Source organism: Hippocampus comes, unplaced genomic scaffold (assembly GCF_001891065.2).
Source record: "Hippocampus comes isolate QL1 unplaced genomic scaffold, H_comes_QL1_v1.1 scaffold122, whole genome shotgun sequence".
In the NCBI taxonomy this organism is placed as follows: Eukaryota; Metazoa; Chordata; class Actinopteri; order Syngnathiformes; family Syngnathidae; genus Hippocampus; species Hippocampus comes.
Window position 1 is genome coordinate 2,212,129 of NW_017842059.1, and position 25,566 is coordinate 2,237,694.

The following is a 25,566-nucleotide window of genomic DNA, read 5'->3' on the forward strand; positions in this document are numbered from 1 at the left end:
CCTCGATGAGCATTGGACAACTTGAACACTTTTCCTTTGAAAATACAGTATAACCACAAAGAACGACAAGTAGTATGTAATACTGTCCTAAGATGACTCAAGTATCTCAGGAACTGCAAAAACTAACATAGGCTGACATGATAAAATCAAACCAAATGTTTATTAAAAAAAAAATACAAATCATCCTTTCACGCCGCCCCCCCCAAAAAATATATTTTCTCAACAATTATGTTCAAGCCTGATTATGACGTTCTTTAAGTCCTTCCGGTCAGAGGTATTGTACTGTATACACCACCAATGTCCAACGGTATGTTTAGCGAACAGAGATGAATGCAAGCCTTGTGTCAGCAGGAGTGCGGACACTCAGATAGGTGGATTGGCTCAACTAGAATCATGTGGTTGTGCAAAAGTGCGTCATGACATTGAGAGAGCACACATTGCGAGCAGGTGTGAGTTTAGCCAAGTTTATTTTTCACATTTAAAAGATGCTTAAAAGTTTTCCCGATTCCTGTGAGAAACATGTCCTTTAGACAAACCAAATTATGTTAAAAAAAAAAAAAAAAATTACAATGCTATTTTTTTTAAAAAGCAATTTGGGGATTTTTAAAAAAAGCACCATGTAAAACTCTGAAGGTAACACTTAAATAAAATGTCAAAAAGAAATGTAAGGTGCTTTTTTGTGCGTTTCTAAAGTAATGTCTCAAAAGCAGCCACAAAGTCAAAGACCGTCAAATCATCAATTGAGGAGAAAGGATGTCACATTCGCCCTCTTGATGGAGGTTTCTGGCGATTAAGATGCGAGAACCACATGGCATATAGGGAAGAGTGATTAGAATATGTATCCACGCTGTTACTGCAAGCCAGAATAAACACCCTTTCACACTCTTTATCAACTTGGAGTCACAGCCAACGTCCTTGTTGTCATATTCAGCAGCTATCTTGTGTTTCAATCAAGTTCAGTTTGGAAGGTCGCGGTGACAAGAACAGGTGTACCTCCCACCTCTGAGTGAGTGCGTGCGCACTATCACTGGTACTGGAGGTAGTTCTTAAGAATCTGAGGCAGCGGGAGCGAGTCAATGTGATGGATGCGCTCCCGGCCCAGAGCCAGGCGAGCTTCTCTTCTGCATAGATCCATGAGGGGGAGGGGTTCCGCTGTAAAAGAGAAACGTTAAAAGATCCAGTTCTCGGAACTTTACCAACAAAATAAACTGTGTCGTCATTTTCATTGTATATATTAGGGCCCGAGTGATTAACTGGCCGACTGATTCTATTGGCTGATGTTGAGTCTTTTCAAAAGAATCGGCCAGAGTTTTGGGGATTAAACACTCATAATTAAACTTGTTTGTGTACCAGTAAATGCTGTTCAATGTGTAGGGGGAGGAAATAAAAGACATGCATGGCTGACAGAACTTTTCACTGCGTGAATGACATCATTCTCCATCCTCTCATGGGCATTAATATGCCCAGTCACCGAGTACATGTTGAGAGAATAGCAATGTGGAAAGTTCCCAAAAATGACAGTCTGTCCAAAAATGCAGGGTCTAGTTGTAATGGCCAATTCAACTCAAGTACAATGCACAAAGAATTTTGAAAATTGGACATTGGGTTCTGGAGATTTTTGTGTTGGACAAAATGGCTTCTGAGGGAACGTTTTTGTGTGGCAACGCCTTAAGAAAACCATCTTTAAATTAGAATAAAACAGTATGACGATTATTTCTCAATGCTCTCCTCCACCCTTTTCGTTCATTAATGAAAAGTTTCAAATAGTGGTTTCCATTTTGACACTGATGATTTCATCGTTCTACTCCCGGTATTTCACATTACTGTGTGCAGTCTTAACTAAATGTTTTGCTGTGCGAATAAAAAATTGCAACCACCACCAGCCTGGACTATTTTCATCTTATTGTCCAGCTGCGGGAAAACTCTTCTGATTGCGCTTCCAATTGAAGATGTATCCAATGAGTGAAAGGAATGATAGGCAGCGGGAAAAATATAATAATTCAACAACATTAGCTAGCCAACAAAGAGACCATGCATTATTTTTCTGAAATATTCACGCTTTGGGACTAATTTTCCGTTTTGTCTTCAAGCTGCAATTAAGCACTGAACCAACCTGAGTATTTTCATCTCCTCTCCGGCATAAAAATGGCTAATCTTCCCATGTATGCCACAGTGAGAAGCCAGAAAAGAAGTAACAAGATAAGGGCATTGATAAACTGACATTTACATATTTATGTTAAAAAGGTTTGCTGTTGGAGCCACTATTAGAACCAAAAGTGAAGCATAGCTGTGCCAGCTGATAGCAAAAGTGCTTACAGACCATTTTGGTTAAAAAAATAAAAAAGTATGGGTTATAAAGTCCAAGAAACACTAATTTACGTACATGCAAGGAAGGCCCATGATGTCGAAGCAAAGTTGATACAAGTTGTAGAGGGGGGAAAAAAAAACAAACAAACAGTATGAGGACAATCCCAATAATATGTTTAAGCTATTGAATGGTGATCAATTTGTACTCATTGAAAAACAAAAAATGTTTTATGAAAGTTAAATGACAAGGCCCAAACAATCCAATGGCAACCAGCTTTAAAACATGAGGGGTATTCACAAGTAATGAGCCCTGTTCAATTTACAATTTACATGAAATGTCAACAGTAAAATACTCACTGAAAAACTGTTAAAAAAAAAAAAATATATATATATATATATATATATATACACACATATATACATATATATATATACACATATATACATATATATTTTTTTTCCTTTTTTCTTGGAATGTATCCGCTTTCTGTCAGCCATGTTGGAAATGATGTCATTTCATGTCTAACAGAAGCAAACAAATATTTCCTTGCTTTGGAAGGCGAACCACCAATAATTGAGTATTTTAATTACACACTGCTGAAATTTCTGGAAATAAAATATGAACTCTATGTTGACTACCCCTCGTGTATATCGCTGCCTTAATAGCTCTTTTGTGTCAGAGACGAACTTACGATCTAGTCCGTTGACGTAGCGGATCGTCACTTCACAGTGTCCCCATACAGCACTGACGATAGGATACAGCTTCTTGCCTTTTAAGCCTCGAAACGCAACTCCCAGATACTGTCCGTCTACCATGAAGCTCAATGAGCCCTCATCCATGTCAAGTATGACCGCCAGGGAGTCCGGGAGCACAAAAGACTCATCTGGCTCAAGGAAGCAGGGGTACATGGGTGTTGTCGAAGAAACGAGATGATTGTTTCCATCGTGGTATAGTCTGTTTCGACCCAGGTCCCAGCCCCAGGACTCGGAATCTGATCCCACTAAAGCAGTGTAACCCACTGAGTGTAAAGGTGCTTCAATTGTGGCGACTCCTACAACGGCATGGGTGCCTCTCTGCCTTGCTGGCCAGTGAATCCTCCAAACGTGGAGGCCCCGAGAGTAGCCCACTTTTCCTCGGATACAGTCTGTGCTCTGTGCAACCGGGTGTCGGTGGAACGTCAGCTTCTCATCTTCTTTAACAAAGATGTTGAGGGACCGATCATCAGGATTCCAGGCGTGGTGTAGCTGAGTCTCAGGACTGGCTGGGGGCATGTCCAGCAATAAATCCAGTCGACGCGGCCAGCAGAAATCTGTACCTCGCACTTCTCGTTGCACTAGCCTGGATGAAGGCTCCCCACGCAGATCCAATGACTTAATGCTCAGCGCAATCTTCTGGCCCATAGTTAGGTGGTTTCAAGGGAAAGGGAAAAAAGGGGAGGGAGATGAAGGCACGAAGGATCCAAAGAAATAAGTGGGGAATCCTGACGTTAACTCATTCGCAGAGATGTAGTTGAACACTCTTTTTTTCTACCATGTAGAATGTGACTCCTGAAAGAGACAGCATAATCTCACACACTGAATTGATCATTTGCCATCAATAAAAAAAGAAAAAAATGTATGCTGAATTATTTTTTTGAATTCCGGGTAAGCACTTTTAAATTGTCTCATTTACCCACTCACATAAAAACGACAAATGTGCATCACCAAATTCGACATTGTCTATCATAGAATACTCACAAAGAATGCAGCTTTTCAATCAAATTAGCTCATAGATAAATAGCATTTTTTGGAGAAACACACTGAAGAGTTCTCAGCCCTGGGGGACCAACAAAGGATTTTCAATTACGAAATAAAAAAAATTGTCATGTTAAAATTCCTTCCAGAATTTTTGTGTTATAATATTCACTATAATTGAATAATTCAATAGGTGATGACTCCAAAAGAGTTTGGGAACACTGAAGCACACAGGAAAAGCTGAAGGCACAAGTCCACCAATATTTAAATCAACAAAGGAATGGGAACCCTGAGAAAATGATGGAAGACAGAAAGCATGAAGGGGAGGGAAAAAAAAAGTTACGAGTGGACTGTGAAACGACAGCTTACCATGAAAGCATTTCACCGAGCATCCAGGAGTCTCTCACACAAAAATGAGAACACATAATGAGAGTGGCCAACTGAAAGAGTGGAAATAAAGTCCTCAGTCCAGAGGGAGGTCAGTAAACAGTCAGCAGCAAGATGATTGCGGGATACGACGTAGACAGCAAAGAGTATGTACGTGTGTGTGTGTGTGTGTGTCATGAGTCACTAACATCCAGCTTGTGACGCATGAATGGAGCAAAACAATCTGGCTTCCCGGTGAACAAGCAAACAGCTGCTGGAAGGAGCTCGGCAAGGAGGAAGTGTAAAGAGGAGGGCTTACAGAGGAGCACACTGGTTCTAAAGAGTATACAAGCAGCTTCTCCATAGCAGCTTCGAAATTGGCGGCGCATCAGATGCGTAACAGAGTCAGGATTTATTTTCCTGGCCCTTTCAGGCAGAACTCACACAACGTACACCTCTGTTATTTCCAAAGTACACGTTTACAAAGACAATGCGGCTCGGGCGCACAAAGTCAATGAGGCAATTAGATGTGCAGCAATGTCAGCGCAACAGCCTTCAACAAAAGGACATGGACAGTGAGTCTTCGGTGGGGGTCTTGGTCACTTACGTTTCAGACCCACCCTAGTCGCCAGATGACAGAACCTTTTGAACATGTTTGAGTTGCGCCACAAATGGACTTTATTTACGTGTGTGTGTTTCAGCAAGTGTAACAATACTAAGGGTTATTGGTGATTCTAGGTCATTTATGAACATTGAGGTTAATGTAACCTTTACTTTTACATATACATATATATATATATATATATATATATACACACACACACACACACACACACACACACACACACACACACACACACAAATATGACCTCAGCTAATTCGCAGTGCATTTTATTTGTATTTGCACAGTGATCTACAGAGACCATGATACTTTGCGCCGCTGAGCCAATAGGAGCACATGACAACGAAATGACTGGCCAATTTGTTTGTCATTTCTGTTATTATGTACAAAGACAATATTGTGCTTCCCCCCACACCCCCTGTAGAATATTGTGACTTTGCTCTCCACAATACGGTGAATTATCATATCATGAGGTTCAGCTTGAGGTAATATTGTATCGTGACGTTTGGATATTGTTACATCCCTAGTGTGAAAGAGGCATTTGAAATAAATATATATATATATATATATATACACACATAGTTCCTTTTATTTGAGGCAAATTTGACCCCGTTCAATGTTTAGCCTGGTATATAAAACTGAATTGGAGTGTGTGAGCATTGCCAATCTGACCTTTTTATTTCTTTTTTAAAACAGGACTACGGACTCCTATAACATTATAGGTTAAACTCTTCAACTTTTAATTCTAATCCCCAATTCTTTAATATTATTTTTACCTCTTTTTACTGTTAACATGCCTATTCATCCTTACCCTAACCTTTTTTTTTGTGGGGCCTAATAAATTGGCCAATTATTTTTGTTTTACAAACTGCATCGAAATTGTTCCAAATGCATTACTGTTCAATGCTTCAATAAATACGCGAAATGAAACTGCTCCTTTACAACTCTAGAGGGCTGGAATAAATTGTAAACATAAGAAGCAAGTAAGTATGAAAGTAATTACTGTAATAAAAAGTTCTAGAGCAGGATTCGAACCCACAACGCGAAGGAATAGCGGCATCTTCGGGTCGACCGATCCACCCACGAATCCCCGACTTGGCACTAAATTTTCACTTGTAGTTCTCCATGCGATTCATGGGTGGCGAGTTGCCGGGCGAGGCAAAAATAACTACTACGTTTAATATAACACAAGGTAAGCATGTGAGCATCTATATATAACTTGTTCACATTTGTTGTTATGGTTTTGTGTGCTTTCAAAGACAAAGAAAGCAAGCACTAAAAACATAAGATCGATTTTGGAAACAGCTTCGACCGCGCCGAGAACAGCGTTCGTAAACCCAACCAATTAGTACGTTTGGAGAAAACAGCGTTATGCGCACAAAAATATTGTATAGTTTTTGACACAAGATGGAGTCGTGGAAAGTCCAGAGTTTTTAAACATACCATGAGTGGACGCTGTCCTCCGAGGCTCCAACAAACTAAGCAGCTTGCAGAAGTCGTATCAAACCAATGAGTTTCTCGGCTGCTAAAAAAAAATCCCAACACGCCTCAGAACTACAGTTCAAAAAACAAACGTAAAACGTGCTTGATAACGTAAAGCTAATCAGGCAGACCATGCAAAGTAATCAATCAGCCTTCTTTGTTCCCCTTGACTATCACCGTGCAGGAGTCCATGTGTGTTTCGTTGTCGCTGATTGGCTGCAGGTTGGGGATCCCGAAAAGGTGACTTGTGTCAAGTAATCACGCGTTGTCCTCTCGCGATGTTTTCGACGTTGACCGTTCATTTGGCGTTATGATCTTCTCCACTCAACGCTATTTTATCACAGTCATTGCGTTAGATGTTTTCGCCTTCACCGCGGAACTTGTTTTGCACGTACTGTGTGTTAAGTAACTTCCTGTTTGAGTCCAACAAAGAGACGAACATTTGATACAGGGTGGAGACCGCATTATTAGTCTCCTCACTTTAGAGTGAATCTGGAACTAAAATGCCATTAAATGTGAATAGTTCAATCACCATCTAGTGGAACGGCAATTTAATAGTTATGTAAATAAGTTGCTGGCATTGATAGATGAACACCAATAAGGTTACATGTTTGTAGTTATTGAGTTTTGGACCAATGAAGTGTATTTGGACAAATTCCTATGGCACACCTAATCTCTGAGAGCACACTAATGTGTGAAGTTACAATCTTCAAGGTTCAAAGTTAAGTCGAAAAAGTTAATTACAATAACATGTTCTATGCAGCCCCACTAGTGAAAACACAGTACAGTATTCTGATTAATGTTGCGTTTGTGGACTACGAATTAAGGAGCAAAATTCACCTGTTTTTATCCATCTCAGGGCGGGAATTTTGCTATTTGCTGTTGACTGAGGGTGGGCCGGTGGTGAGCACGTTGACCTCACAGTGCAGAGGTACCGGGTTCAATTCCAGCTCCGGCATCCCTGTGTGGAGTTTGCATGTTCTCCCCAGGCCTGCGTGGGTTTTCTCAGGGTACTCCGGTTTCCACCCACATTCCAAAAACATGCATGGCAGGCTGATTGAACACTCAAAATTGTCCCTAGGTGTGAGTGTGGATGGTTGTACGTCTCTGTGTACCCTGCGATTGGCTGGCAACTGATTCAGGGTGTCCACCGACGACAGCTGGGATAGTCTCCAGCACGCCCCGCAACCCTTGTGAGGATAAAGCGGATCAAAATATGGATTGATGGATGGATGCTGTTGACTGAAACAGGCTCAGGTAATGACCAATCACAGGAACTGTGATGTCAGTTTCAGTCCCACAAATGCAATATTAATCAAAATGCCGTGTTTAAACTCGTGGGCGGCATAGAACATGTTCTTGGAAAAACATTTTTGACTACAGTATACAGTACAGTTGAGTTGAGTACTTCAAGAAGGAGAGGTACCGCTGCTCGTTCCTGCCGACTGCTGTCAGGCTATTGAATGGACAGACCTGACCTGAATACCTGGACTCACCCCCACTCACCCATTCTGAATATGCTTATATTTATATTTCATAATTTATATTTACTCATATACTTTTTGTTCTTCTACTTCTCCCTTTCATGATCTGCATAATTTGTCATGCCAAGTTGAGCAACTCTCATCTCGGACCGGCAAAACTGAAGGAACACTTCTTGAAACATATTTTTATTTTTCACGAAGGGTTCGGTGGATGCGCATATGAAGTGGTTGGGTTCGGTACCTCTAACAAGGTTCAGAACCACTGGTGTAAGACTTAGACATAGTGAGAAAAGACATCCGAAAGGCAGCAAGACTGGACAACTACTACCGCCTGCTGGCTAAAGGCCGCATTACAAAACTAGACCCCGTGAAAACATGGCCACGATTGTATTTGCACTCTTTCCAGTTTAATTAATGACTCACTTGTTCAACAAAACAAGTTATGAAAATGCATAGACAGGGCCACACTTTCAGTTTGCTCATCAACGACAACATGGAAAAGGGGCAGCAGGAAAAAGGCAACCATTTATTTAAAAAGATAAAAACCTGCATTTCGAGTGCATACATAATTCCTCGTCTCTTGCGCTCAGGACACGACTGAATCACATCAGACTGTCATTTAGGCAAGCACACACAATGCATACATTCACAAGCGCACGATGCAAACATGGGTGCAAAACAATGACCACTGAATGAATGGGAGACTACATGAACAGCAGGCAGACACAATATTGTACAATATAGTTGAAAAAGATGCATACTCGTATTAATATATTTCCAGTTCTGGTTAATTTCTTTGAAAGATAAAGGATTATATTCTTTGTGGCACTGGGTAATGCATATCACTTTGACTTGTCAATTTCAGACAGCTTTCAACATCATTTTTTTGGGGGGGGACGCGGGTGAGCCAACCACCATTTTCAAGGTTTGTTAAAATTAACTCAGCCAACCTGCGTACATTAGATCGTCTAGTCTGACTGACCAGCTTTGAGCACGCTCACCCAACTGCCTTGTGCCTGTCAAAATGCTTTCAAGGAGGAGGCCAATATTGCCCTTTCACTGAGGTTAGCTCATTAGAATGGGTCAATGAAGGTGACCAATCACAGCAAAAATGGACAATTCAATTTACTGGTTGTGTTCATTGTGAATTTAGGCCAAGGGCTACAGCTGGTGACAAAAGTTGACACGGCAACAGTAAATCTTTGTTAACAGGTGAGAAATATTGTTTGAGATTATATATATATATACACACACACACACACACATACATACATACATACACACACACACACACAGTATATATAATCAGCAATGGACTTCACATAAGTAGAATGTATAAAACGACAGCTCAACAATTATAATGTGTATTTATTATTGTGCGCTTAAGACAGTTATATTACTTTGTAACTCATCTACACTAACTGACCCTCAAATTTCCAGGCGAAAACTGACAGGATTGTCCTCAACGAGTTTGGATTTTCAAAATGAGGAAAAAGCGAACGCAAATCCAAGAAAAAGAAAAAAAAACAAACATTGCGAGACATCATGAATATAGGTAGGGAAATCAAATTTTCACAAGGGAGCAAATGCTCTCTCTCCAATAAAGATGAATGACAGTTTCATTTACCTTACCAGTCAAACAAATTGCTTTATATTATTTCAGCCGTATCAACATTGCAATTTGTTAAAACTAGTTAATTCATGAATATTTATTTTTAAAAACCAGGGCCAGTGTTTCACTTCCTTAAACCTGCATATTTACATTCCAGCAAATACAAAGCAGGCCAAGTGATGTGGTTTCATTTGGTGGTTCAAACACACAGGATAGCGATGGATATTATTAGTTATGTACTCTAATTCAAGCATAATGAGCGAGTTTCATTCTGCTTTTATGTACGGATGAGAGAGTTCGAAATGCATGAAGAGCAGGAGAAAGAGGGATCAGGTGGTTGCAAAACCCAAGTCGACGCTCATGTATATTCACAACGAAACCAAAGTTTCCTAAAGGGCCCGAACCTTCACAATACCTGTGTGCAATGAAATTATTTCACAATCTGAACTACAAGCACATGTGCATCCTAATTTACGTCGTGTCGCTTTACCCAAGGCACATTCCTCTCCAACTACACGTTACTCCAAATTGCTTCATTTTGAATTTGACGGCACAAAGAATAGATCGGCGATCTGGACATGAAAATGTCAGTCAGTAAGCAGTATTACTTCGAAGTGCAACTACAATTTTCAAAATTAGTACTGTGGCAGTGGGAGTAGTATCAATAGTCATGGATGAGGGAGGGCTGGTTAGAATTGTAAGACCCCCAAAAATCACCATTGGTATCATTCAAACTTCCTTGTGCCTTTAGTGATCAAAGAAAACATGCCACGTAAAATCATCACTAAGACACTGTCGCGATGCTGCCTCAGTCATCTCATGAGCCTTTGTTGCAGCTTATCAGTAGGTCTTGCTTTTTTTTTGCTTTTTTTTTTGTGGGTTTTTTTTTCCCCCGTCTTTTCAACACTGAACAATGGCTGGAATACAAGGATGAGTTCTAGTAAAGGAGCGAACACGTTAACCGTTCAGGATGTAGACCACCATCTCGTAGGTGCACATCATGATGGCGGTGTTGGGGATCTGTCGTACCAAGTGGGTGGTGAGGCCGCGGTACAGCGCGCGAAATCCCTCCTCTTTGGGAACTGTTGTTAAAGTCTGGAAGAAGGAGCGATATTTGCTGCCCTCCTCACGTAGCCGTGTGCGGATCACTTCTGCAAATGTAGAAGCACAGAAGAGAGATGAAAGAAAATTCACAGACAAATAAGCGGAGTCATATTGTTGGAATATGAACTCCCGCTCTCACCATGAGGATAAGCAATGGATGTGGCACATGTCTTGGAAGTGGCGGCGGCAAGCATCATCCCCACAAAGTCTGAAGCGTCCTTGGATACCTCCTCTTGATCGTCCACGTTCTGGGGGGCTTTGGCCTCCAGGAGCCGCCGTTTGATGTTTTCATAGATAACAAAGTGGATCACAGTCTCTGAGATGCCGGCATAAGACGCTGACATGCCCCTGTAAAAGCCTCGGAGGCCATCCGACTGATACACCCGCCGCACACATTCAAATGCACTCATCCGACGCTCCCCTCGATTTCTGGAAAAAAAATCAAAAAGAAAAAAAAAATAGGTAATCTCTCTCTCTCTCTCTTTAGCCATCATGGTTATCGCAAGTTCTCATACAGTGCTGAACTTAAATAAGTATGAAAGATTTGTTAGTTTGACTATAGTTTTACAAAAAATACTCTACATCACTTCCTATACGAAAAATTCTCACACTAATCTGGCGCATTTGACTGCAATACACATATATATTACTTTTTCCTCAATGGTGTAAAAATGAGTGCATATTGACCATCTAGCTATGCCAAATTTTCAAAGTTAAAATGAAAAATTTCCAAGGGTTTAACGACAGGTGAGTCAAATTTTAATACTTTGAAAGTGTTGTGTGAGTTCTGTGCAAAATGTATTTCGACAAAAAAAAAAAAACTTTCAAAAAGGGTGTGTACTCATTTACAGGGTATATGTTGAGTAGGGGTGTCCCAATCCGATATTGATATTGATCCGATATCAGAAGGAAAAAAACAAAAACAAAAAAAACAGTATTAGATTACAGAGACTTCTGGTCTACATCCTAAATCTCCAATATTGTTTTTTTTTTTGTCCTGCCTTCTGTTGTTCCCACGTTATACAAAATGCAAAAATTGATTCTGAATGTTGTAAATTAAACTTGAATTGTTATTTTTTTATGCTCCAAGTATTAATTGTTTTTATTGACTTATTTACAGTTATTTCTCATGGTCCTTAAATTTATTTTGCATTAATTTTATTGCAATTAAGTACATTCTCATGTGTGAGGTTGAATTTATGTGACAAAATCTTTGGAATAAATGGGTCATGTTTCCTCACAGCTATACTGTTGCTGACTGCTGTTGTTGGTTTTGAGTATCTTCACTTGATCAAGTCTTTTCGAAAATGTAATACTAATAATAAATACAAGGATGTATCATTCCTGTTGATATCGTACAGTACTCGAGGCTGCAAGATCCGTATCGGGACACCCCTAATGTTGAGTAGTACTCTAAATGCTCATTTTATTTTCTTCCCTTTGAATTCTGTGATCGATGATGTTTCTTATGAAAAGCGAACTGTTTTTTTTTTCTGCATCAGATTAAAAAAAAGCAGTAATATGTTAACATTTCACCTGGCATCCAGCTGGAGACGAGTCTTTATAAGCCATATTGGATTGGTTGCTGTAATGGCTGTAAAACCTACAGAAAGGTAAAAGTAAAAAAAAAAAAAGAAGCTTTAGAAATAATGGAGCTATCAGACTCATTTGCAGCTAGTGACCAAATAAACTGCCAGAAGACAACTTTTATGATGACAGCAATTTTTAACAAATGTGAAAACCGGCATTAGCAAAGGAAGAAACTTTGACAGAAACGTGACAAAAGACGCTGCGGCGCCACTGGATAGGCACTTGGCTTCATTTCACAGGCAAAAATAAATACCGGCAGTTGTTAAAATCACCCTTGTGCGATTGACTGACAGCCAGTCCAGCCCAGGGTGTAATCTGTCTCAGGCCCAAGTCAGCTGGCATAGGTTCCAGCTCACCCGCAACTCTAAAGAGGACAAGTGGTATCGAAAATGATGGATGGACATCACCCTTTCACTGTCACCAGTTACTGCAGCCCACTCGGCTCTCATTGCAGTTGCCCAATAACTAAGTCAATGTGACTAATGCTGACCTTGACCGCAACGTTCTGAGTCACGCTGTGCTAAAAATGACACTGTCGTGTACCTGTGAGATTTAGCTTTACGCTGACACTTGACATTCAGACGAGAGCTCCGGCAACATGAATGACCCACATTGGTGGTGATGTGCCTTCCCCGCTGGATCAAAGCTGCACAGGGCTAGATAAACGCTTCTTGACATACAGTATGTGCCACCGAAAATAAAATTGGAAAAGGGACTTTTGACATGTTCTGTTGTATCAGGCACAATTCTAAGAAACAGTTCATGACAACATGACAATGAGGGTCGCCAAAGGACGGCTTCGATTGTCGTGCAAAACTCTTCCCCTAACTCAAACCCAACACAAAAAGCGACACTATTTTATTGCAGCTGCTCAGCCATGGTACCTGCTGAATGCAGCACAGCACATACCGTACTTTTCATCACACCCTGCCAAACTTCAACTTAGTAAGACAAAGTGCACAGGCAACTGCATATCTATCCACACAGCGTTACAATCTTTCAAATGAGTATTTGCACTTAGCAATCTCTTACTATTGCTTCTAAATTAGAAACCGAGTGGGGGTATTTGTGTTCAAAACACTGCATCACGGTGACATCTGTGTAAATACACATACTCATAAACTTTAAACTAATAAATTATTGCAGCGTTGTTGTTGTTGTCTTTTTGGGCAGAGGTCTATGAGTTCAGCATATTTTAACGTCTCAATATTTGCTCAGTCTTGTTTGATTGGATTGAAGTCTGTTTTTTGACTGGACATGATGCCATTCTTTGGAAGAACTGGATGCGCGCTTTGGGTCAATGGTCATGCTGAAAGTGCAAGTTTCTATTCATCTGAAGTTTCGAGCCAGCATTGCTACCACAGCATTCTGCAGCAACATGCCATCCCATCTGCTTTGCACTTTGCGAGTCCATCATTTGTCTTTGAACGGGACAACAACGCTAAACACACCTTCAGGCTACATCGGAGCTATTTGACCAAGAAAGAGGGTGATGGAATGCTTTGTCTGAGGGCATGGCCTCCGCAATCGCCTGAGCAAAGCCCAAGTGAATTGACTTGGGATGAGTTGGACCGCAGAATGAAGGCAAAGCAGCCAACAAGTGCTCAGCACCACCACCAGCTCCTTCAAGACTGTTGGAGAAACATTTCAAGAGACAAACTCATCACTTGTTTCCCACAGTACTTTACAGGCCTGGCAGGCCACCAGGCTTTTCCTGCTTTTCCTTTTCCAGCAACTGCACAGGGAACAAACAAAAATACAAATACAATATTTATCTTCGCTCTCTTGTTATTATTACATAAGACTGTTTAACTTCATACCTTGTGCAGGTCATTGCAAATATCATTCTTTGGCAGTTTGCATTTTCTAATTTTCATTGTTTACTGTTGGTAATATTTATACTTTATGACTTGTAAAATACTGGACATTTATTTTTACTTCATTCTTTTTGGCTCATTTGTTTTACAGCCATCAAGTCAAATGTATTTATACAATCCCTAATGACAAAAAAGTCTGATGGCTTCACATGCCCACAGTTGACAAATATTAATGAGATCCCCTGATCTTAACCCCGAGAAGGGCAAGGGAAAAAAAAAGCTATACATCGGGGCAAACATGAGAAACCTTGAGAAGGGGCTGTACATGGCAGAATCGCCCCTCCAGGATGACCAGGCTGCAATAGATCGGCAACATTTCACACAATATGATGCTATACAATGTTAGTTAGAATAATGTAAGAGGTCATTTAATTAATAACATGAAAGGCTGCAGGAATACCACACCTACGCACTACATGAATAGTGTCATGACACCAAACCCCCAAAACGTGATTTAACGATTTGAAGCCGGAAAAAAGAATGTGGTTGATATCTTTGAACACATTTTAAATACTGTACACTCACTTTTTATTCATCCAAATATAGGATGAATGTAAACATAAACAAAACCGAATAAACAGGCTATCGTCATCTTTGGTGAACCGTAAATGACTTTGTGGCCTTTTGACAATCTCACTGGAGACAGTGCATCTGAGACAGCTTACAGATGTACAGGATAAAGCAGATGAGCAAATTAAATACAGCATTCGTGACAATCAGTGTTTCAACTACAGTGAAACTCCTCTACAACGAAATCATGTTTGCAGCAAGAAATTTTTCACAGCAGGGGACTTTTCACTACAGCAAATTTTATCTCAGATGTAAACACATACACACACACAAAACGTATATGTGTACTATTCCAATAGTGCATAAGTATGAGCATACACTTATTTGACACTTCATATAACCAGTGTAGAAAAAAAAAAAAAAAAAACGGAAAGAAATTGTGAAATTTACAATCAGCATTCACTTTCACTTCAATTTCTTGCATAATGTATTTTACTTTGCTTCCTCCAGCTTTCATTTTATTACTTTTATCCTGTCTTCAAGCGTTAAAGCTTTTCTTTTCTTCACTCCTTGGTCTGCAAAGGTCCGTTTTGCAGACATTTTAGCACTGCAACGTTCGTGCTGCGTCTGAAACTAACAATAATAAATACTTCCTGTACTACTGCCCATGTGTAAACCAGTGTGGTGGTTGCTGTTGCCATTTCGGAGCGAAGCAGTAGGAGTAGCTGTGGCAGGCTGAGGTCGGATTAGACTTTAGCGGAAGGCTTGTTTTCGTTGTAGTGAACCTCGTTGCGAGGCAAGGGCAGAGAAAAATATTTAATATTACGCAACAGGGGGACTTTTCGTTATTGGGGGAGCAGAAAAGTGGGAATGACTTTCATGCATGAATATTTTTACACACTGGGGCGTATTTTCGCCCATGTAGGTTTCATTGTAGAGGAGTTTCACTGTAACAAGTAAGCACTCATTGATTTCCGTCCCAAAATATGGACAACCCGTAACATTTGGCAACTCCGTGCGCCTAATCTTGACTAGTTTTCTGACCTAACTCACACGGTACAACATGGTTCATTTTTCATGCATTTACAGAAGTCTAGAAAAGGTCGCTGGGTTGAAGTACATGAAAAGGATGGAATAAGGGAGCTACGCATGTACCTGCCATTCCAGCTGATACCATGTGAACCTGTGTGGAGTCAGGTTCCAGCACATTGTTCAATTTCTCTTTGGCTGTGGAGTAAGCAGCGAAGTAGATGGCTCTGTTGACACAAAACAAAAAGGGTAAGTACATCTGAGATCATGAGCAAGTCAAACAATTTGTTTTATGCCATTATATTATGTAAACTGTCTTAGTCTCATCCAAGAATGTGCCTCCAACAGATGCATAACGCATTGACAAATATGCCTCAATTTACCCTGCAGGTATAAGTGCCCAAATTCTTACTCATATTGTCATACCTGTTAACATCTATTTTCACCTGGCGCAGATCCAATACCATTGCATCCGTTTACTCAAGTGAAACTACCTACTTGCGCACATAACTTTAATCTACTGAACCAGCTAGGTCTAACATCGGGTGGCAAGTCGGCTTAAGTACAAAAGTAAACTGTCGCCGGTGATACTCAATGAGACCTTCGCACCTTTTACCGCTAAACTTGACTCGCTGTTTGTTGGTGTAGCACACTCCAGACAAAAAAAAAAGCCATAAGATAACAACTACTGTTCAGCCCAATGAAAGTAAGTTCAGATGAATCCCAATGGAGTTATTGGCAGAACATGCCCCGCTGTAAAGACTGGCTTCTGCAAGCAATTAAACTCGTGTCTCAAGCCACTGCTTTGGTAGGGAGGAAAACAAAACATAAGCGTGGAGTCAAGAGTGCTAATCTCATCGATAATCACTGGCTCAAAGTTCCCACCCCTCGCTGCTCATGTGAGGAAAAAAAAAGATACATTGTTATCAACTGACCTGGACGGTGCCACACCCACCAGGTTTGGTCCCAAGCCTCTGAAGAGTGAGCGGGGTCCTTCCTTCTCTAATATTAATCTGAAAATAACATGAACATAGAAAAAAAAAAAGAAATGCGTCAGGAAGTCAACTTTTGCGTCATGTAAAACATATCCATTGGCCTCGTCAAACTACGGAGTTTTGCCAACTATAGAGACGTATCACCATGCATTGCTGTGAAACTGTCACAAATAGCTTACTATGAAGAAACTTTTCACTACCAAAGTGTGCGCTCGTCATTCTTTAAGGAACTATCCATTCATTTTAAAACACTGCTTCTTCTGAACAGGGTCACTTGGGGTTGCTGGAGCCTATCCCAGACCGTATCCAACTTTGATCAGCAAAATAGGAAGCAATTCAATAGGCGTCTGCAGAGAAAATTTATACAAAATAATGCCACACACACACACACACACACACACACACACACACACACACACACACACACACACACACACACACACACACAGCTAAACAGGAAATGGTCTGTTCGTCAGCCGGGAGGCATAGCCTCGACGATTAAAAGTATATCAATATTAAGGATAAGCAATTCCAGAAAATGGATACAGGGTTCGCGCTGCTCGTTCACCACATCCCCAAAAAGGTTGAAATCTGAAGTGGCATGGTTAATATATGCAATATTCGCCACTCTGGCGATAAGACAATTCGTCTGTCAACATTGTCCCCTTAAAGCCCGCATCACAAACCATGGCGACAGCACAAAGTACAAATAATTCCACAATTTTCTTGGCGGCTAGGTCCGCATATAATTTGTTTCAGGAACACAACATGGCTTGCCAAATAAAATTTACAAAAAAAAATTATGCAATGTTTACATATGCCGACGGCGGGTTGGCAGCGGAGTCGCCGGGGGTTAGTAAGCTAGCTCCTTTGGAGTCTGTTGGATTTTGCACCAAAAACCAACGTCATAATTCTTCAGTCGCGCAAAACAACTTTGAATCCCTTCGCGTCGAGAAAAAAAAAAAGCAGGACAAGTGACTGTGACACAGCGAAACAGAAGACGAATCGTCATATCAAGTCTGACTGTTTTAAATTTCCTTGGGTTTGACTCTTTGAGGACAACAGTATGGTTTTCTGCACAATGTATGGTAAAAGTAGAACAACCAAACTCTTTCATGAGAAGGAAGTCAGCCAGTGTCGCTGAGGGACTGTTTTCCAAAACACAAAAACATTTACATTTGTGCAAAAATATGTGGGCTATTTTGCTACTCCTGTATGCATTTCTCATTTGATACAAGTCTCTTTTATGTCACTTCAAAATAAAATAAAAACATTTAAGCTGTCATTATGTTGTATGTTATTTGGTAGAAAAAAAATACGATATCTAGACCACAAATATATTGTGGGATCGTTATTTTGATATAAAATTGCCTATATAATGATCGTTTTTTTTTTGGTTTGTTTTTTGTTTTTTTGTTTTTTGTGGAGAGTGTACGTTGAGTGTGAAAGAGTTCAAATGAAGATTAAATAAAACTTTTACCTGTTGGCCTCTCATGCCGTCCAAGCACAGTAGGCGAAATACCAAACTAACCAGGTTAGCTAGCTAGCAGCTGGTAGGATGGAAGTGGATTGATTTTAAATTGGTCCAAAGGAATATCCTGCGTTCTGACATTTGGCCAGTCAGAAACAGGGCATGATGGAGGTCAAAGTAAGTTACTTTAAGCTAAAAAGGATAACCTTTTTAGGATTGATTTTAGGTTGAAGGTTGACGTGGCTTTGTTGGCGCATTGGGGTACATTCCAATACGTTTTCAAAAAAGTTAATATGAGGCTTAGTAAAGTGCTATGGACAACTTAAGCTGTCTATGAAGCGCTTTATAAGTACACTCCATTTATAATTAAGATTGGACAGGCTTTTTCAGTTTTTGGACTATGCCTTTTTCGGCAAAAGTAAGGCATTTAAGTTGATTTGGGACTCCCGGCCTAAAAGGTAAACAAACAGCAAACACGAATTTTGGATGTGAGTCAAAGCTCTAGCATGCTACATAATATTGAATTGAATAACTGCTAACATACTTTATTGTGGTACATGTTTTTTGTCATATTGTGAAAGAAGCTATTTTCCTATATCACCAAGGCCAGTATTCCAAAAATCAAACACGCAGTTTGAAATGTTTACAAAAAAGGGTGCTATTGGCCTTGTTGAACTCTGTCTGTCAAGCCTTGACAGACAGGAATAGAGAAAGTATGTGCATTATTGACTCAACTCATCAACGCCACATGGATTGACCCATACATAAATGCAACATCCAGCAGACATATTATTGAGGACTCACTTGAGGCAGTGCAGGGGACCTGGTGGAGACATCCGGGCCACACTGGCCCCATTCACGGTACTCAGCTGAACCTCAGAAACATAGAGACTGATGGATGATGACTGCAGACGCGTCTTCACTACTTCCAGTGGGCAAGTCAATATGGCACCTACTGTGCCGCCACATCTGGTGAAAAATAACAAGCAAAAAAGAAAAAGATTTTGAATTAGGTTGTTGCTTATAACTAGATGTAGTCTCGCTAGATTTGACAGTAACCCTTTTCAGCGACCATTGAGATGATCTTGGAAATAGCAAGCATCAATTCTGCAGGACTTCATTCGGGTCAGCATTGAGGTGCAGCTACGTGTGTCAAAATTCATAAATTAACTGACAATGTATCCATCATCCAATTAATTGATAATTATTTTGATCAAATAATCTTTTAGAGACAATGTTTAACGTTAATGGTCAAATCCTCCGATTTCAGCCTCTCAACTGTAGTGTAGTCCTTCATAAAAACAGACCTACTGTATATTGTTTGTCCATACATTCCTTTGCAAAAAAAACTGGCTTTAACTTTAGAAAACAATGCTCAACATGTTGGCCTATGTTTTGACATGTTGCAGACCAAACCAGTAAATAAATCACATGATCAATTTATGGAAGAATATTAATATCAATGTAATCTATTACAAAAATAAGTTATTTCAGTCATTGTATAAATAACCTGCAATTGACATGTAGCTAAACCTAGAGTAGCCACAAAGGTATAAAATGTGTCAAGGTATAAAAAGAAAAAACAACATGTTGGCCTATGTTTTGACATGTTGCAGACCAAACCAGTAAATAAATCACATGATCAATTTATGGAAGAATATTAATATCAATGTAATCTATTACAAAAATAAGTTATTTCAGTCATTGTATAAATAACCTGCAATTGACATGTAGCTAAACCTAGAGTAGCCACAAAGGTATAAAATGTGTCAAGGTATAAAAAGAAAAAACTGTCTCAAAGAAATAGCTCTCGATTTCAAAATCGGTGAGTATAACATTGCTCCCTCTCATGTAAAATTGCTGAATTGTTGTTTTTATTTCATTTTGTTTAATCATTAAACAATCCCAAATAAACAACAATCACCGATTCATAAAAAGTAATCTGAATAAAATTACTGACATTTAAAATATGTTTTCATCCGGTTATTCACTTCATTGATGAAATCGTTTATAGAATAATCTGCACTAAAAATATTCATTAGTGACAGCCTATCCCAGCTGACTTTAGGCAAAAGGCTGGGTACAACCTGGACTGGATGATCGCCAATCACAGAACACATTTACGTTTCATAATGTTACCAGTGTCTTGGTGGAATTCTAACAATCTGCAGCATGTTGGCTCGCCCAGGCGAGAGAATCAGAATGCTTTGTGTTGCTGGGGAAATAACAACAAGCTTCTATTCAGTGTCACAGTCAATCAAATGGTGGTATAATAGATTCAGCAAAGTGACAACTGCAGCAGATATCTTTTGTCTTTTCTCATTGACAAGTTTGAGAATGGAGTCAAATACAGACTGGAAATTCAATACACTGGTACCTTTCTACTCATTTACTACTTTTTGTGTGGAAGAAGCAACTATTATTATATTCAGGTCATGTTTTGTTGGTACATGTACGTTGTGTTCATATTAATCTCAATTTGTGAAATATATAAGTAATGAATTTGTGATAGATTATAATAAATATTTTGACACCGCAGCTTGATGAGGTTGCTTAAGCAACAAGGTAAAGCGCGTGGATACAAATGTAAAAACCAGTTTTGGACATACAAGTTAAGTAATTTGCTCCTATTAATAAATGGAATGGAATTGATTTAATAATTGGAAATTATGTTTTGTGACCATAAAAGAAAAATAGGTTGGTTTTTTTTTTGTTTTGTTTTATCTGAAAGGAATACAATGCAAATTTAACACAGACTGGGTCAGGTCATACCATAAAAGAGAACGTGCGGTTATCTTTAGTGACAGGGTCATTTTCAACACGAAAGATAAGAGTTGTCAACAAAGTTTTTGGGATTGCTCTGGTAGTGGTTGACTGTACAAGGCTCAGAGAAAGCAGCACATTCACAGAGGATCGGCAAATTATTTCTATGTACAGTACAACTAACATTATGATGATCTCGACATTGAACAAAACGCACGGTTGTAAAATACGGTAGTGCACACGAACCCATAGTCATGACCTTGATTTTTAAGAAATGGGGCAGTTTTAAGAAATACGACATTACTATCGTATTCGGCGTTTGTTTCACTTTGAAAGAAAAACTCCGTGGCGTAACGTGTTACTTAAGTCGCATACCTACGCTACGTACTTTTTTGCACTTTTGCACACGCAACAAACATACACGAAGACTACGTACGATTTGAAACGATCTGCTCGGGTGCCCTACCTCAGACGTCCACTTCAACCTGACATAACACCGAAACATTGAACTGTCATTGAAATGTTAGGCTTTCACTTGGCTGTTAGCGTGATGCACAATGCATGGCCGAGAGAAGCAAGTTGACATACGGTAAACAGAACACCACAAGGCAAGTGAAGCACATCAAAACAACCGTCAAACTAATTTGGATCTCCAAGGACAAGCGACGACAGACGATGGCGTAGAGCTAGCGATAGCACTCGCTGTAGATGGCATGAGAACACAGTCTACTCACCCTCCTGCAAACAGATGAACTAGGGTATCTCTTTGACTCATTATGTCTCATATTCGGGAACCGTCAACGGGCAACCACGCGGGAGACAACTGGAGCCGGGCTGAAGAGAGGGGCCAACAGAAGCCCCGCTACCAATACTCTCTGCACCTCTGTGACGGCGTGTAGTTGTGAGGTCAGCGGTGGAGGAAAAACGACGGCATGCAATGGCTACCCTTGCTAGCTCGCTTGCAATGCGAGCACTCTCTTCCGGTGGCAAAATCGATGTCAGAGCGAGAGGTCTGCGCCGCCACCTTTACAAGCTGTAAAATTCTTCATGATATATCGTGACTTGCGAACAGTGTTTATGGTTAGTAGTTCTAACCGCTCGCGCGAGACAGCCACCGATGGACACAGCGCGTCCTGACTGACACCCGTGGATGAAGTGTACTGCTTCTCGTAGAATGGGAAGCCAACACAAAAGCGCTGATTGGTTTAGGACTTTCGTAGCCCCTCCCGTCCTCCCGAATGTGATACTTTTGCTTTTATTTTGTAGGGCAAAGATGGTCTGTCAGCTGGATATATACCAAAGTCTGTTCTTTCACTGTTGTTGTTAAGGGGACCGATCTCAGCTGAGTTCGGGCGGAAGGGGGAATACGCCGTGAACTGGTCGCCAATCAGTCATAGGGCACACAGAGAGACAGACAACCATTCACACCCGCATTCACACCGTCACCAAGTGGGAGGCTGCCCTCACCAAGTCAGACGAGTGTACCACTACACACTATCAATCACTACGTCTTTTCAAGACAGACAAATTGTCATTGTAATTTATGCGTGTATAACTGCCTTGTTCAGGGGGCAATATCACTGTATATAGCCTTTAGTTTCGTAATGAGATTCACTCAGTTAATGATGAACATTGTGCAGAATAGTGAAAATCTGAGGTCATAACGAGCAAAAACATTTGCACTCTGGCCAGTGCGATGCATAAATAAAAATAAAATGTGCTTTTTATTACTGGATGTTCAGGATGTTGGCATGTTCCCAGGGCCAACACTGAGGGTCATTCCAGATTTGGAGGACATTTTACGTCCCACCCATTTCCAACACCGCTTAACAGAGGACTGCTGGAGTTTTGAAAGGGTGACCAGTAGATCCTTGGTCTCCTCCCTGACTTAGGGCCTTCTCCTCCTGATTGCTCAATTTCGTTGAGTGGCCAGATCTTGGAAGAGTCCTGGTGGTTCAAATCATCTAATTACAGATGATTGAAGCCACTATGCTCATTGGATCCTTCAAAACAGCACAAATTTTTCTATACCCTTTCCCACATTTTTGCCTCAAGAATCAAGACAATTTTGTCTCAGAGGTCTACAGATAATTCCTTTGACTTCATGCTTTGTGCTCTGACATGCACTGTCTCTCGTGGGACCTTATACTTTTTAATAGACGGAAAAAAGGTTCCAAATAATGTCCAATCAATTGAGTTTACAACTGGTGGATTCTGGTTAAGCTGCAGGAGCTTCTCAAGGATGATCAGTGGAAACATGATGCAATTTAACTCAATTTTGAGCTTTGTGGGAAAGGCTCTGAATGTTTTCATGTCCATATATGATTTATGATTTCTTGTTTTCTTTAAGTTTGAATACATTTGGGAAGAAAAAAACTGGAAAAGGTAACCTGAAAAAGTGGAGCACTGTGAATACTTTGGGCTCAGGACAACAACAGTGCGAACAGTGGCGGCCTACATCAACAGTATAGTGGTTTTGTCCCACCCCAAAGGTTGTAAGTTTGATCCTCAATCCTTGTGACCATATCGAAGTGTCCTTGAGCAAGATACTAACCCCTCAGTTGCTCCTGATACTGTGTCATCAGTAGGTAAAATGAAGAAAGTGTTCAGGAGCTTTGAGAAGTTAATGGTCTCTTTGAATGAAAAATACTCTCAACATGTCCTTGACAGTGTTCTGTATTCTTTAATCTATTCAAATAAAACATTTCCATACTGCAAAAATTTGCAAAACATTGCAAGATGTGTGAACTTTGATGAGTATTTGTTTTTTCGTTTGGTTGTTTGAACTGTACAGACATATATCAGCTAATATCTCCAAATTTCCCATGTAGGTCTTGTCTAGAAATGGTCAAATAAAATGTTATTTTGAACTTTGAGAGCAAACATTCTTTTGAGGTTTTTGGTTGGCCCTTGAACACAAACAGCAACAGCGAAAATGTATGACCTAAATATAGTTTGTATGGTTAATAATGACCCTAAGGACCTGTAATGTTTTCACAGATTATACAAATGACAGTAAACCTCAAGGCGTTGCTAAAACAGAGCAACAGCAAAAATGTATGACCCAAAATATAGTTTGTATGGTTGATAATGACCGTAAGGACCTGAAATGTTTTCACAGAATATACCAATGACAGTAAACCTCTAGGCGTTGCTATATATAGGGATAGACTGTGAAACCCATGGGAGAACAGAGCAGTTAAAGTTTAACTATTTTTTTCGGGCATTCGGTTCATGCTCCAGCCAGCACAAATGACTTGTGAGCAATCAGTAATCGTGGCCCACATGCCTTCTTGCCCTGATATCACCCCGCCAAGCCTTCAATTTTCCTTCATAGGTGGGAAACACTCATAGAAACTCACCCCTTGGTCTAAACATCATATAAGTTTCAGTAAATATTCAACTAAGGAAACAGAACTGTATCACATCACACACTGTACACTCACGTGACAACTGACTTAAATATTAGCATGCACTAGTTGTGCAGCTAGCTCATTTGTGAAGTTGCTCTCTTAACAAACACAAATATTGTCATGCCATAAGTATTGAATTTTACTTTTATGAATGTTATAACAGCTCTGGCATGAAAGTCTCCCTGGGCAGATGGGTCAATCACACTGAACATCGGCACCCCTACCTATCCCTGCCGCTTCTCAAAGACAGCAAAACAGCCCAGACAGGGTAAAAGTAAAAAAAAAAAAAAAAACTGAGTTATGCGTTCATTGCACTTTACCAGACAAAAACAACATCAAGCGGTGCAATTTAAATTTGTAAAACACAGTCTAAACACAGCTTAGTTGACTGACATAGCATGAATTATTGTTGACAATAATACAATTTTTTTTAGTTTTTCTCGTAGGTTTTCGTGGGTTTGGAGGCTTAAGGCGGATCCAAGTGCAGGGAAGTGTCACCATTCGGACTAACCGAATCAAGTTTTGGATCCCAAAAGTATAGACTCCAGACAAGGTCTCCGAAGCAAAAAATGTTAAACATTTTTGCACAAAAATTCGCACCGACAAAGTAGTAACATAAAGCGCTGGTCAGGCCAAGAACAGGAACATGACAGGAAGGACCTGTGACCAGAAATAAATAATTCACTTTCAAAAGACAAAAAAAAGCAAACATGGTGCATGGGATATTAAATCCATCCATCCATCAATTTTCTGCTCCTAACGAGGGTTGTGGGCATGCTAGAGCCTATCCCAGCCATCTTCGGGCAGTAGGGAGGGTACAACCTGAACTAGCTGCCAGCCAATCGCAGGGCACACAGAGACAAACAACCACAATCACACAATTTTCATAGTGTCATGCAAGTTTTTTTGAGGGGAGGGCACCAGAATACCCAGAGAAAACCCACACATGCACAGGGAGGACATGCCAAGTCCACACAGATAGGCCAGGGATCGAACCCTGCACCTCTGCACTGTGAGGTGGAAGTGCTCATCGGTCGACTACCGTGCCGCCCAAGATTACATCAAAAAAAAAAAAAAAACACTAAGAGAAAAGAATGCTCAGCTCCTTTGCGTTGCGACTCTCTGTCATGATCGCTCACGACACACTTTAAGCAGTCCTGTCATAAAAAAAAAAAAAAAAAATCCTCGTCTCACCCCTCGGGTGGTG

The 25,566-nt window shown here is 40.3% G+C and overlaps 2 protein-coding genes across 3 annotated transcripts; both read right to left on the reverse strand.

Annotated features, from left to right (window-relative positions):
- Positions 1-452: 452 nt before the first annotated feature.
- On the reverse strand, positions 453-6,829 carry LOC109510875 (SPRY domain-containing SOCS box protein 4). Of its 2 annotated transcripts, none has more exons than XM_019861547.1 (3): positions 6,473-6,829; positions 3,000-3,855; positions 453-1,152 (listed from the first exon to the last, which is right to left on the reverse strand). In XM_019861547.1, exons 2-3 carry the CDS (start codon positions 3,706-3,708, stop codon positions 1,025-1,027), a joined length of 837 nt encoding a protein of 278 aa, XP_019717106.1. In that variant the 5' UTR covers positions 3,709-3,855; positions 6,473-6,829; the 3' UTR covers positions 453-1,024. The 2 variants fall into 2 exon arrangements, with proteins under 2 accessions (XP_019717106.1, XP_019717107.1); XM_019861548.1 differs by lacking the exon at positions 6,473-6,829 and adding an exon at positions 4,411-4,539.
- A 1,551-nt stretch (positions 6,830-8,380) lies between these two features.
- On the reverse strand, positions 8,381-22,579 carry LOC109510869 (solute carrier family 25 member 36-A). Its single transcript, XM_019861542.1, has 7 exons — positions 21,681-22,579; positions 18,988-19,152; positions 16,653-16,730; positions 15,844-15,944; positions 12,248-12,314; positions 10,851-11,140; positions 8,381-10,758 (listed from the first exon to the last, which is right to left on the reverse strand). Exons 1-7 carry the CDS (start codon positions 21,719-21,721, stop codon positions 10,565-10,567), a joined length of 936 nt encoding a protein of 311 aa, XP_019717101.1. The 5' UTR covers positions 21,722-22,579; the 3' UTR covers positions 8,381-10,564.
- Between the last annotated feature and the right edge of the window lie 2,987 nt (positions 22,580-25,566).

What these genes read in the sequence shown, in the direction of transcription:
- LOC109510875 (XM_019861547.1), bottom strand. Translation starts at nt 3,708, where the DNA reads ATGGGCCAGAAGATTGCGCTGAGCATTAAGTCATTGGATCTGCGTGGG. An exon ending in CTACGTCAACGGACTAGATC is followed by an intron (nt 1,153 to 2,999) that starts GTAAGTTCGTCT and finishes TCTCTTTTACAG; the next exon opens with CGGAACCCCTCCCCCTCATG.
- LOC109510869 (XM_019861542.1), bottom strand. Translation starts at nt 21,721, where the DNA reads ATGAGTCAAAGAGATACCCTAGTTCATCTGTTTGCAGGAGG. An exon ending in GTTCATCTGTTTGCAGGAGG is followed by an intron (nt 19,153 to 21,680) that starts GTGAGTAGACTG and finishes ATTTTTCACCAG; the next exon opens with ATGTGGCGGCACAGTAGGTG. An exon ending in ATCCATTGCTTATCCTCATG is followed by an intron (nt 10,759 to 10,850) that starts GTGAGAGCGGGA and finishes CTACATTTGCAG; the next exon opens with AAGTGATCCGCACACGGCTA.